At 44.1% G+C, this 12596-nt stretch overlaps 1 protein-coding gene across 1 annotated transcript in view; it reads left to right on the top strand.

Moving 5' to 3' along the window:
• The window catches only part of ptprub (protein tyrosine phosphatase receptor type Ub), a 143083-nt gene that overhangs the window by 126436 nt on the left and 4051 nt on the right, over nucleotides 1–12596 (top strand). The window contains exons 24-29 of the mRNA XM_084471924.1: nucleotides 266–288; nucleotides 419–554; nucleotides 1559–1708; nucleotides 3706–4020; nucleotides 8171–8296; nucleotides 10329–10486. Coding sequence (XP_084328050.1) covers nucleotides 266–288; nucleotides 419–554; nucleotides 1559–1708; nucleotides 3706–4020; nucleotides 8171–8296; nucleotides 10329–10486 — 908 coding nt within the window. The remainder of the gene's footprint in view (nucleotides 1–265; nucleotides 289–418; nucleotides 555–1558; nucleotides 1709–3705; nucleotides 4021–8170; nucleotides 8297–10328; nucleotides 10487–12596) is intronic.

Raw genomic sequence — 12596 nt, 5'->3', positions numbered from 1 at the left:
TTTTAGCATGGGGGACCCTAGTAGGAATCCAAAACCCTGACAGGGTAAATGACATGCATAATGCAGTTATGCATGGTTTAACGAATACCTAAAGGTATTGGGTAAAGTAAGAAATACATATTTGCATTTTGCCGTGTCTTTTATTATTAATTCCACCTTATTCCACCTTATTCAACATTAATATGTCCCCCATGTTCTTTTTGTAAAATACTTACAATACATACGTATACCTTATGTTGTCCATCTCATCTCCCATTGTCATGAGGGAAATGTGATAGACATATACCGGTAACAAGCATGGTGCATTTGTGCTGTATTATTGTGTATTATGGTGTATTAGGGTGTATTGTGGTGTATTATAGTGTATTATGTTATGTGTATTCTGGTGTATTGTAACGTATTCCTTCCTGTGTACCAGTGTTGGGGCAGGTCGAACTGGCTGCTACATCGTTCTGGACGTGATGCTGGACATGGCCGAGTGTGAGGGCGTAGTGGACATTTACAACTGTGTCAAGACCCTGTGCTCTCGCCGCATCAACATGATCCAGACAGAGGTCAGCTGCTTTTGGCCACTCCTGATGCTCCCACATACACATATAAATATGTACAATTTAAATGCAAATTTCTCTTCATATTTGTAGCGCGGATTTCAGTTCATATTTGTAGCGTGACCCAAAAAATAAATGGACTCTTGTTGATTTGACGGAACAAAGCAAACGGAGCAGGAATAGAGAGCGGCTGTATTATGTCGCTCGCTTCCTATAGCACTTATATGAGAGGGAGAGATGCATACAGCCTACATGAACCCCTGTAGCCTAGAAACATATCATTACATAGAATACAGAAAGGAATACATCTGAATAAATAACTCAAAACAAGTACATGTATAGTATGGTAAATGAAATCAGACTTTGTTCTCTATGTGACTAATTGAATACATTCAAATGTGCTCCTTGGCATTTATTTATTAATGTATTTATAGTTCTGACATACTTTATGAATGTAGCGCGTTGCGACGTGTTGTTATGAGCTGTGTAAAGGAAGAAGATGGTTTTTCAAAAGATAAGATCACCATGGTTTCCTTTGTGAGCTCCCCGGTCACACACTTCCCTGTAGAACTGCACGTATTTTGCATATCCCTTTATTTGTGTCAATCTAATATTGGCTCAACTGTTTATTACATTTGTAGTTATTAACACGGACAGTATAATCCAATGCACAGTCTAAGAGTGTTTGTTGATTCAGAATTATTTATTAATTCCCTGGCATGAGCTCTTTGGAACAGTATAGCACATGTTTAATTCAGGACAAGAAGGGGAGATTAAAAATGAAAAAAATATCCAATGTTTACCTTTCCTGATTATTTATTGATATGTAGTCATGCACAGCTCTGTCCTTCCTGCTGCAGACAGAGCCAGATGGAGACATGCACATTTTCAAACAGACCCATACACACGCAGACACACACACACACACACACACACACACACACACACACACACACACACACACAACAAGCACACATTATCCAACCTGTTTTTTTATCTCCGCTCTGCAGGAGCAGTACGTCTTCATCCACGACGCCATTTTGGAGGCCTGTCTGTGCGGGGAGACGGCCATCTTGGTGAACGAGTTCGCTCTGACCTACAAGGAGATGCTGCGGGTGGACTCACAGAGCAACTCCTCCCAGCTGAGGGAAGAGTTCCAGGTCAGTGGAACGACAGGGGCATCCGCTGCATCAACATTTCAGCCCACTGGGTTAAGCTATAATCAAATGATGAAGGTTGTTTGGCCTCAATGTCAACAAAAACAGGTATGGAGGAGACATGGGGATAGGGATTGGGGAGAGGTGTTTTTTATTTTTGCTTGGATGCAGGGTCAAAGGCTGAGGGTTTTTACTTGTTTTGTGAGTGTGTGTGTGTGTGTGTGTGTGCATGCGTGTGTGTGGAGGATCGACATATAACCTAGCCGCAGTCCTAATATTCATCCAACCTCTCACTTTTAGTCTCTAGATTGTTTTATATTCTGGTAATGTATGCAGAGGATTAGTTATGATACTGTCACCTTACCTCTGTGAGAGGAAACCTCCCATGGACAAGAGAACGAGGAGTCAGCATCATCGTGTTATAGAGGCGTTTAAGACCTGATGGACAGGTTTTGTATTATACTAGCAAAAACAAGACTTTCTAGCCACCTCTGACTTTGTCTGAGACTTCTCCAACCGCTCTCATCCAGGACTGCATTATCCTCTAAGAGGACGTTTTTCAATAGTCCTGGCTGTCCAATGATGCAGCACTATCACTCGCATGGATCTTCCTCCCATTTGTAGTCGTTTTTCTAGTTTGCTTTTCCGATGCTGCCATCAAAAAACAGAAAAATACAACAAAAACAAGATTATGTAATAGTTTGCTGGGGAGTCTGAGGCTTGGATAACGACAGAGATGCTTCAACCAACAACACATCGATGGGGGAAAAAAGCTCTTCAAAGTTAACAGTGTTTCTGAAATAATAACACGTGTGTGTGTCCCTGACATCCTTTGGTTATTAGCCATTGTTTCGCTGCGTTGTCTAGCAGCTGTGTTCCCTCCCTCTGATCAGTTGGCCACGGCATTGATTCCCTCCTCTCGCATTTCAAAGCAATCCTGGAATCAGCTTGTGTCTCCTCTTCTCTCCTCTTTTTGATACCATATTCGGTTGTACACTTATTTTTTCTCTACACAGGTTTTACGCCGGATTCACTACCTGGGTGCTTTATTGGGGAGACTCGGGTGACAGACCGGGTGGGGCAGCTCTCTGGTTACAAAGTGTTCATGTTGGAGATCGGACGCGATCGCCTTCGGTATCCCTTTGATCTTGTAAACCCATCCGTCTGACATTGGTGGGGGGGGGGACCGTTTTAGAGCATTCTACGCTCAGACTGTACGGGCCGAGAGCACCAGCCTGCCTCCTTAGAGGCTCCCAGATCTACACTTCATTAGTCATCTTCTGTTCTAATTATCCTTAAAAAAATTATCTTTAGATTGTCCTTGTACACCAGAGTAAACACGGTGTTTATCAAAGATAATTGGCCGGGAAATGTTGCGTTTGGGTTGCAAAAACATTTCCTTTATTACGACGGCGGGGTAATGAAGCGTCGGTTGTTTGTACTCAATCACTTTAGCGTAATGATGTTCAGAGGTTATTACATCATCATTAGGGCCTGAGGCATTCCTGTATATGTCCACTTTCTACTTCATACCTTTATACAGCCACTTGTTCACTTAATTAATTTATACATCCACTAGGTCACTTCATTCCTCTATTCGTCCAGTAGTCCACTTAATTAATTTATACATCACCTAGGTCACTTCATTCCTCTATTCCTCCACTACTTCACTTCATTCTTTTAAATATTCACTAGTTTACTCTCAATGAGAGGAAATCATGTAATTTAATGTTGCTCAGGAAATAAACGTTGTTTGTTTTAAAAAGCTCTCTCCGTGTGAAATTCACTATCACTATATATCAAAGTGATTCTCTATATCTCCAGTTTGTTGGAAATTGTTATTTCCGGAAAGATGTAATTTCCTGTCAACGTTTAGGTCCGGTAGCGTCCATTTCCTGCTCTCCCAACACCTTTCTTGCATTCAGACAACCTCAGATTAGTAGGCTACGGGATCTCCAATTGCCTTGTGTCGCCAGACTAATGTCTCTCTCTCCCTCCAGACTCTGAACTCGGTCACCCCCCACATCGACGTGGAGGAGTGTAGCATCGCCCTGCTGCCGAGGAACCGGGAGAAGAACCGCAGCATGGACGTGCTGCCGCCCGACCGCGCCCTGGCCTTCTTGGTGACCACGGAGGGCGAGAGCAACAACTACATCAACGCCGCGCTCACAGACAGCTTCTACCGGCCCGCGGCGCTCATTGTGACCCCCCACCCGCTGCCCGGGACCACCACCGACTTCTGGAGGCTGGTGTTTGACTACGGCTGCACCGCCGTCGTCATGCTCAACCAGCTCAACCAATCAAACTCCGCCTGGGTGAGCGCACCACAGCTTCTTATCAGCCTTTTCCCATTGGCCTGTTTCCATTGGCTCGTTCCCATTGGGTCGTTCCAATGCTGCAGGGAAGATATCTGTGTTTGCGTGTGTAGAGGAGTATTTTGATAGTTGTATAATAGTGTATGTGTGTGCGCAGATGGGTGTGTGTGTGTCTGTGTGTCGATGGGTATGTAGATGTGTGTATGTGTGTCTGCTGCATGCATGATTGTGGAAGTGTGTTTGTGTGTCTTTGGGTGCATGTGTTAGCATGTGGACATGTGTGTGTGTGTGTGTGTGTGTGTGTGTGTGTGTGTGTGTGTGTGTGTGTGTGTGTGTGTGTGTGTGTGTGTGTGTGTGCATGGGTGCATGTGTTAGCATGCAGACGTGTGTGTGTGTGTGTGTGTGTGTGTGTGTATGGGTGCATGTTAAGGTTGCACCCATTGCTACAATGAAGGTTCTAAATGACATAATAACAGCAATTTATGACAAATAACACTGTGTTGCACTGTTTTTAGACTTATCAAAGGCTTTCAACACAGTCAACCACTTTGTTTTACTACAGAAGCTAGTGAACATAGTGAACAATTTCCTCAAAATCTGTTAAATGGTTTGAAAACTATCTGAGCGATAGAAGACAGTGAAAGAAAGTGTACAAGCTGACGGTTTATTGTCTAGCTGTAAAGATATACAAAATGGTGTCCCGCAAGGATCCATTTTGGGTCCTATTTTATTTACGATTTATATTAATAATTTGTGTTGCAATGTTACAAATACCAAATTCCATTTTTATGTGGATGACACCATTATGTATAGTTCTGCTTCATCCTTAGCAAGTGCAACTAAGGACCTCCAATCAGCTTTTAATGTTGTTCAGCAAAACCTACATGAATTAAGACTGGTACTAAATATTGACAAAACCAAAATGATCCACTTTTCAAGAAGTAAAAAAACATCTGATATAAATGACTACCAGATTGTTACTCTAAATAGCAAAGTGATTGAGAAAGTCACAACCTTCAAATACCTGGGCTTTTTCCTAGAAGAGAATCTCTCTTTCGAACATCACATTGGGTGCCTTAATAAAAAACTAAGGATGAAACTGGGTTTCTTGTATAGAAATAAATGTTGTTTTTCTTTTGGTGCCAGGAAGAAAATTGTCCAAGCAGTGATTTTATCCGTTATTGACTATGGAGATATTTTATATATGCATGCAAATTCATCGTTTCTGAAAATGCTCGATTCTGTGTACCATGCAACATTAAGATTTGTCTCTGACTCTGGTTTCCGAACGCACCATTGCAAGTTGTATGAGAAAGTCTGTCTTCCTTATATACCCGTAGAATGGAACACTGGTATATGTTTCTTTATAAGACAATTTTACACGAACTACCTCCTTATTTGTGTTCTCTACTGGCTCCTAGAACTAACAGTACTCATATCACTCGGTCTAGCAGTTTTATTATGTATAACGTTCCTCGGAGACGCACTATGTTCGGTGAAAGTGCTTTTAAATCTTTTGCACCCTCATCTTGGTGTAAGCTACAGGATCACCTTAAACTGGAATCCCAAATCACCATGAACAATTACAAAAGCAGGATTAAGGACTATTTAACCACAAACTGTACATGTTCGGTTACTGAGCACTGACTTACTGACAAATGGAATTGATGCTTTATTGTGATTTGTCTTATTGTGTTTTGTGTCTTGTATTGTATTTTAAATGTGAATTTTGTTTTTTAAATGTTAAATGTGGAACTTTTATGTTTATGCTGCTTTCTTGGCCAGGACTCCCTTGAAAAAGAGATTTTAAATCTCAATGGGAAAATTTCCTGGTAAAATAAAGGTTAATAAATAAAAATAAAATGTGTTAGCATGCGGACGTGTGTGTGTAGGGGTGCATGTATTTCAGGGGTATTTTTCTGTATGTGAACTTTACTTGAGTTTCCCCCTGCCACCCCCTCCTCAGTCTGGTTTGTGTATCTCTGTGTTTGGGATTAGAACCCTCATGCCATATTGTGGAGCTTTGATCTCTGACCACATTGATCTGAAGGCATCGCCAGATAGCTCCGCCTCACTCCCATGTTTCAAGTTGGAGCTCTGGATAATAGCTTCACCCTCCAGGCTCTCTCAAGGTCCTCTTTGTTGCCTGCACTCTTTCTCCTTTAAGCTCATCCCTGCCTGGGCTGCAGTATCTCTGGCTCTGATGGGATACTCTGCATCCTCACATGTGGGGATGTGTGATCCTGCAGCGGGCAGATTAAATGCGTATCAAACATGTGGATGAACGTCGGTGTGATTTCATAGACATGTGATTTAAGTCTGGTGTCTTTTTCTTAATACCTCTGGGTGATAAATAAAACCCAAACTATTTAATGGTGACGCTCACCTTTTGACTTGACAGCCTTTTTATTTTGTATCTCCCGCTAATGTTTCATCCTTGATCCTGTTTTATGGGCCGGTCTTGAACTGCGTCAGGGCGGTTGCTGACCTGTTTTTAAGTGTAGTCATATGCTGCTAATGAGTATAAACTCTCTTGTAATTTATTGCTTCTCTCAAGTTTATTGGTCTTGGCATATCTTAGAGAAATTATGAGTAAATCATGGCTCTGAATTCATTAATTTCCCACTCATGAGGTAAGACAGCTTATCTTTTTATCTGGATATGTTAGATGTAATTTACTGCAGTACTGTGTATTCTCAAAGAGTGATTCTAATGGAAATTCCTACTGTACTGCACAATACTATAATGTATTATATTTCTCTAGAAAACACTATAATACAGGATACTTCACTACACCAAACTATACTATACATAAACAATGCAGGAGACAATAAGGGAAAAGGTGATAAAATCTTTGAAACGTTTCCCTTACAGAGACCAATGACTGCAGGGTCAGAGGGGGCATGTGGTTGCAAACTGCGATCACTTCTGATCACCCTGAATCCTGCTGAGAGGCAGCATGCATGATGGATGATGAAATAAGGGGCATGGGTCTGTGTGACTGCACAGACTTGCAAGTGTATTTATATATATATGTATGTATAGTTTATAAATATATTAATATATATATGTGTGTGTATTTATACGTATATATATATATATATTGCAGGAGCCCAGGAGACTAGTGTGTGCATGCGTGCGTGCGTGTACTCTCTTTATTCAGGGATGAGTGTATAGTTGGCATTGAAGTCGGTACCAGACACAGAAGGAATGATGTTAGTGTAATTCCCTGGTGGGATCCTCAGGATGACGATCTGCAAATGCTTTCACTGCAGGCCATTGAAAAGACTGCCTGGTGGCACAATTATTTCATCCACAAACATAGACTTTCTGGATTCTGAAACTGAAATAATCTCTCATTCATATTTAACCATTATGCAGAGGATGCAACAATAAAAAATTGTATAGTATAATATAGTGTAGTATTATATATAGGGCTGTAATACGCGATAATTACGCATTAATGCTATCTTATTTTAATTTGATTAATAAAAAATGACACATTAACGCACATTATTTGTTTTGTTGTTTTGATTTTGAAAGGTTTTGCCCACAGAATGTCCACATTCATATCAGAATTCATTTTTTTTTTTGTTCCACTTACTTTACATTCAATTGCACTTGCAGTAAGTCACAGCCTGTTTACAATTCCCAAATCTGTGGTGCTACTTATTTGAACTACACTTGTAGTAACCGTTGGTTTACAATTGTACTAGGTAACTGCCTGTTTACAATTCCCAAATCTGTGGTGTTCCGTAAGTTTCATATTCAACCCGCACTGAGTGAGTCAATAAAACTCCCTCAAGATCACTTGGTCTAGTTTTTGCTTAAAAAGTACATTTGGTATGAATGATAATATGTCATTCCATTTGATAATCTCATTTAACTTTAATTGGTTTGGATTTAAAATAGAATTAAAAAAACTTGATTAATTGCGAGTTAACTCACCAATACTATGCGAAAAAATGTTAGAAACGAAACATAAAAATGTTATGTTTCGTTTGACAGCCCTAATTATATAGTGTTATATAGTTATATAGTATATATAGTACATACAGACGAGGTTATCGGTTTTCTTGCTGCCTTTCTGTCTTTTAAATTTGTTCCGTCTTTCTGTCCTCCTCTGTGTCTCCGTCCTGCCCCCCTGCAGCCCTGTGTTCAGTACTGGCCCGAGCCCGGTCTCCAGCAGTACGGGCCCATGGAAGTGGAGTTCCTGTCCATGTCGGCGGACGACGACGTCGTCACACGTCTGTTCCGGGTCAAGAACGTGACGCGGGTAGGTGGTCTTCACCGTCTCCTGAACACACCCACAGGTGTACGCCCCCCCCCCCGAGAGATGGTCTGTCACACAAGGCGGTACCTGAGTGTGAGCCGTTCACTTGCTGTGAATGTCAAATGTCATCCTAGCCCATATTTATCTTTCCTATCTATAGTCACAGTAGAAAGGGATCTGGGATCTGGGATCTCGTATTTCCATAGGGCCACCTAAATCACGGGGTAAAGGCCAGCAGGAAACCAAATGACGTCCTTTGCCTGGGAGATAATGAAGGTCCGTTTATCCGTCTCTCAAATCGACGTGGGATTGCCTAGAAGCCGGTCTGTGTACTGTCCGTTGAATAGGAGTATTCCTATTACCATCCATATGTATACCAGCAATTCTCTCAGGTGCCAGCGCTCCCATCCCTCCCCCAAGTCCGCAGCTTTGATTTGTTCCTAAACCGTGTCGCACATTCAAATGAGACGCCTGACATGCAGGGAATTAGGGAGAACTTTTGATAGGGGCGGGAAGCCAAACGGAGCGTCTGACAGCGTTGTCACAGTGCAGGGGGCAGAGGGGACGTCTGCTTCCTCTAACAGGGCCCCGCCTCCCTGTGCTGAATATAAATGTGTGTGTGTGTGTGTGTGTGTGTGTGTGTGCGCGTGTAAATGTGTACGCTGGCGTCAACTCACTCCGTTGTGTACAAAAAAAAATTCTCAACCTCTATGATCCTCGTCTCCTTCTGTGCGGCAATTCAAATATAGAACTTCAGCGAGTCAATTTTATCCCCCCGAAGCGAATGGCTGACAATCGTGGACAATTACAAATGTGCATTCAGGCGAGCTCAATCACGGCCGTCTTTCTGAGTGGCGGGAACGGTGGCGCATTGCCTGGCACTCATACCCCCCCTCCTCCCTCACACCCCTCACAGGTTATTTCATCCCCCCCCCCCCTCCCCCTTAGTCCACCTCCCCCCTCCTGCTCTCTCCCCCCCCTGCTCCGCCGCACTACATCCCTGGTTGGAAAACGTTCCATCTCTCCCCTCCCCCCTCGCTTAGCACTATCCTCACATCGGTCGTCGAGCGAAAGACGGGGACTCAAATTTCCGGAAAAAAAAGTGCAGTGCAGGCATGTATGAGAGGATGAGGTACTGACCCGGGGCCATGTCTGCACGCTCTGTAAACCCACCCCCCCACCAGCGAGGCCGTTCCTCGGAGTGTCGGGGGCGTCTCCACCAGCCCAATTTGCGTGACTTACAGCTGCCCCTGCGCTCCTTAAGTGCCGGCTGGAGGTCTGCACAGGAGCCAGGAGCCAGGAGCTACGAGCGTGCCGGGGCCTCGCGCCCGGCTCAGCTCCAGATCCGCCCGGCCGCCCATAAATCTCCCGGTCAGGCTGCTGACTGAGCACCGCCGAGACGCCTGCCCTGGCTTGGTGTGGGGCAGGGAGAGGGGGGGGGGGGGGGTGGGGGGGGGATAATGTCATACACACACACACACACACACACCACGCACCACCGTTGCTTTGGCAACAGTGCCGGGATCCAGGCACACGTCAGGTGCATGCCGACGAACACACATGATTGCAGATACGCAAAAATCCATACACATGGAAATTTAGACGCACATACACGTCGAAATATATACATGCACATACGATACACAGACCTTCAGACTCTGTGTGTGTGTGTGTGTCGTGTGATTGGAGGGTCAATGCTATAGAAACACACAGTCCTTCAGACTCTGTGTGTGTGTGTGTGTGTGTGTGTGTGTGTGTGTGTGAACTGGATGGCCATCTGATGAGGAAACACAGTCCTTCAGACTCCATGTGTGTGTGTGTGAACTGGATGGCCATCTGATGAGGAAACACAGTCCTTCAGACTCCATGTATGTGTGTGAACTGGATGGCCACCTGCTGAAGAAACACAGTCCTTTAGACTGTGTGTGTGTGTGTCTGTGTGTGTGTGTGTGTGTGTACTGTGCAGCTCCAAGATGGCCACTGCTAAAGAAACAGTCCTTCAGACTCTGTGTGTGTGTCTGTGTGTCCTGTGCAGCTCCAGGAGGGTCAGCTAGTGGTGTGTCAGTTCCAGTTCCTCCGCTGGTCTCCGTACCGTGATGTGCCCGACTCCAAGAAGGCCTTCCTCAACCTGCTGGCTCAAGTCCACAAGTGGCAGCGGGAGTGTGGGGAGGGACGCACCATCGTCCACTGCCTGTGAGTACCGCCTCTGTACAACCTGCACACCCTCAGTGTATGTGTGGTTACATATCATCAGTGTGTGTGTGGTTACATACCATCAGTGTGTGTGTGTGTGTGTGTGTGTGTGTGTGTGTGTGTGTGTGTGGTTACATACCATCAGTGTGTCTGTGTGGGTACCTACCAGTGGAGACTTCTCCAGTGAGGAGAGGGAGGAAGATCCTCCTTAACATTGTTGAGAATAAAAATTGTAGATTGCCCAGACTACTCTAATGGATTAATGCCCTTAAATATGACTACTTTAATGCATTTGTATATGTAATGTTCGTTTCCCTGGGTAAAGGGACATAAGCACCCCCTATAGCCTATTGAATATTACTTTGGGGAGGACGTTCCTCCCTCAGCCTCCATTGACTCCCATTCATTTCTCGGGAACTACTGGCAGCTGGTGGATAACATGGGGTTCAATGGGAGAGAGGAGGAAATTCCTCCTCTGAGTGGGTCGGACTAGCTAAGGCATCTGAATCGCGTCAACATCTATTCACGAATAGGCTGGAGCTGCGCTATGAACCAATAAGAAGAAGTCCTGGCTGTGCTATGAATAAATAAGCAGGAGCCCTGGCTGCGCTATGAACCAATAAGTAGGAGGAGCAGGCTGGCTGTGGAGCAGCCCGGAGGGAGGGTTTATCCCCTCAAGTCTCTACTAGGCTACGAGAACCAACAAACCCGCACAGTAGTATGCCTTGTTTCCACCAAGCGGTGCGCTACAGTTCGTTGTGGTACAGTGCGGCTCTGTTCGCTTAGATTTTTGCGTTTCCACCGAGCAGTGCGGTTCGGTGCAGCTCGGTTTGCTTATATTGGCGTTTCCACCGCCAAAAGTTGGGCAAGGTCCCGAAATAAACGTGCTGAGCCTACCTATTTTTTGTCACTCCTCCGTTGGGTTACCAAGCCGTCTGAAAGGGTGGCGAAAACGTGGCGCTACACACGCCGTTATTCTGAAATCACTTAAATCACATAAAAGTTTGGTATGAGACCAGAGGGGTATTCCATCAAAGTCGCTAACGAAAGCGGCGCTTAGTTGATTAAGCCCAGTTAGAACTAGCGCCAACTTCCACTTGAGGCTTAAGCCGTTCCATCAGCGCAGTTCAGCCGCGCCTTGGTCAGGTTAGTATAAGCCAGGCTGATGTTATCGTGGATTATGCGCGTTCACGAGATATGTAACCATCCCAGAACCGTGAATGTCGAATCATGGATCAAATGTCCGAAAATGACCAAGTGGGATCTTTTCCAGCGGCGAACAGAGGTCTATGAGGAGTACAAGCATATAATAACTCAAAAAGGGAACACCGTAACCATTAATAAAAACCACAGGGCAAGTGCTAGACCATTCACCCAACTGCTGATTGCTGATTTCGTTATAATACATAGATTTGTATAAAAATGTATAAAAAAAATATACGCTGTTTGTACTTCATATATGTACATTTATGACATTTATGACAAAATCATGAGGACTAGGCTTGGCGGAACCTTCTGAAGGTACAATTGTTGCTGACAGATGGATTTCTCTGAAACACCGCTCAAGTTAGCCTGACAGTTAGCCTGCTTCCGACCAGGTTAGTTTGGTCGGATAAGTTGCCATGGTTTCTTAGCGGAGATTCCCTTAAGTCACGTTAATGGAACACAACTCTAGCTGAAAGAAGCCAGGCTAAGCTAAATAAGCCCGGCTTTATGCTTAACTTGGTTGATGGAATACCCCTCAGGTCACTGATATCTTTGCAACACAAACAGCGAGGAGGATTGACTTGATCTATAAATGAAGTCCTCAATCTTCATTGGCTTAACACCATGACCAACATTCTGAAACATACATTAAAGGGATAATTCAGGATTTTGGACATCGGGTCTCATTTCCAAGTGACCGTTTTCAACACTTTTCATTCAGTCCTTCTAGTTGCAGAAATCACTGGTGCTAGGCACTCAAGGGGAACTTCTAGCCTGCCAATAAAAACAGTTTTACCCACTCCCGAGGCAAACCAATTATAATGCCAGACTATCGATGTAAATGTCTGTGTTGATAGAATAGTGTTAGAAATAAACTTACCCTTGCATCGCATTGCATTTAGTT

The sequence above is a fragment of the Micromesistius poutassou genome (assembly GCF_964030765.1).
Source record: "Micromesistius poutassou genome assembly, chromosome: 8".
Classification (NCBI taxonomy): domain Eukaryota; kingdom Metazoa; phylum Chordata; class Actinopteri; order Gadiformes; family Gadidae; genus Micromesistius; species Micromesistius poutassou.
This window is presented reverse-complemented; position numbering and strand designations above follow the sequence as displayed.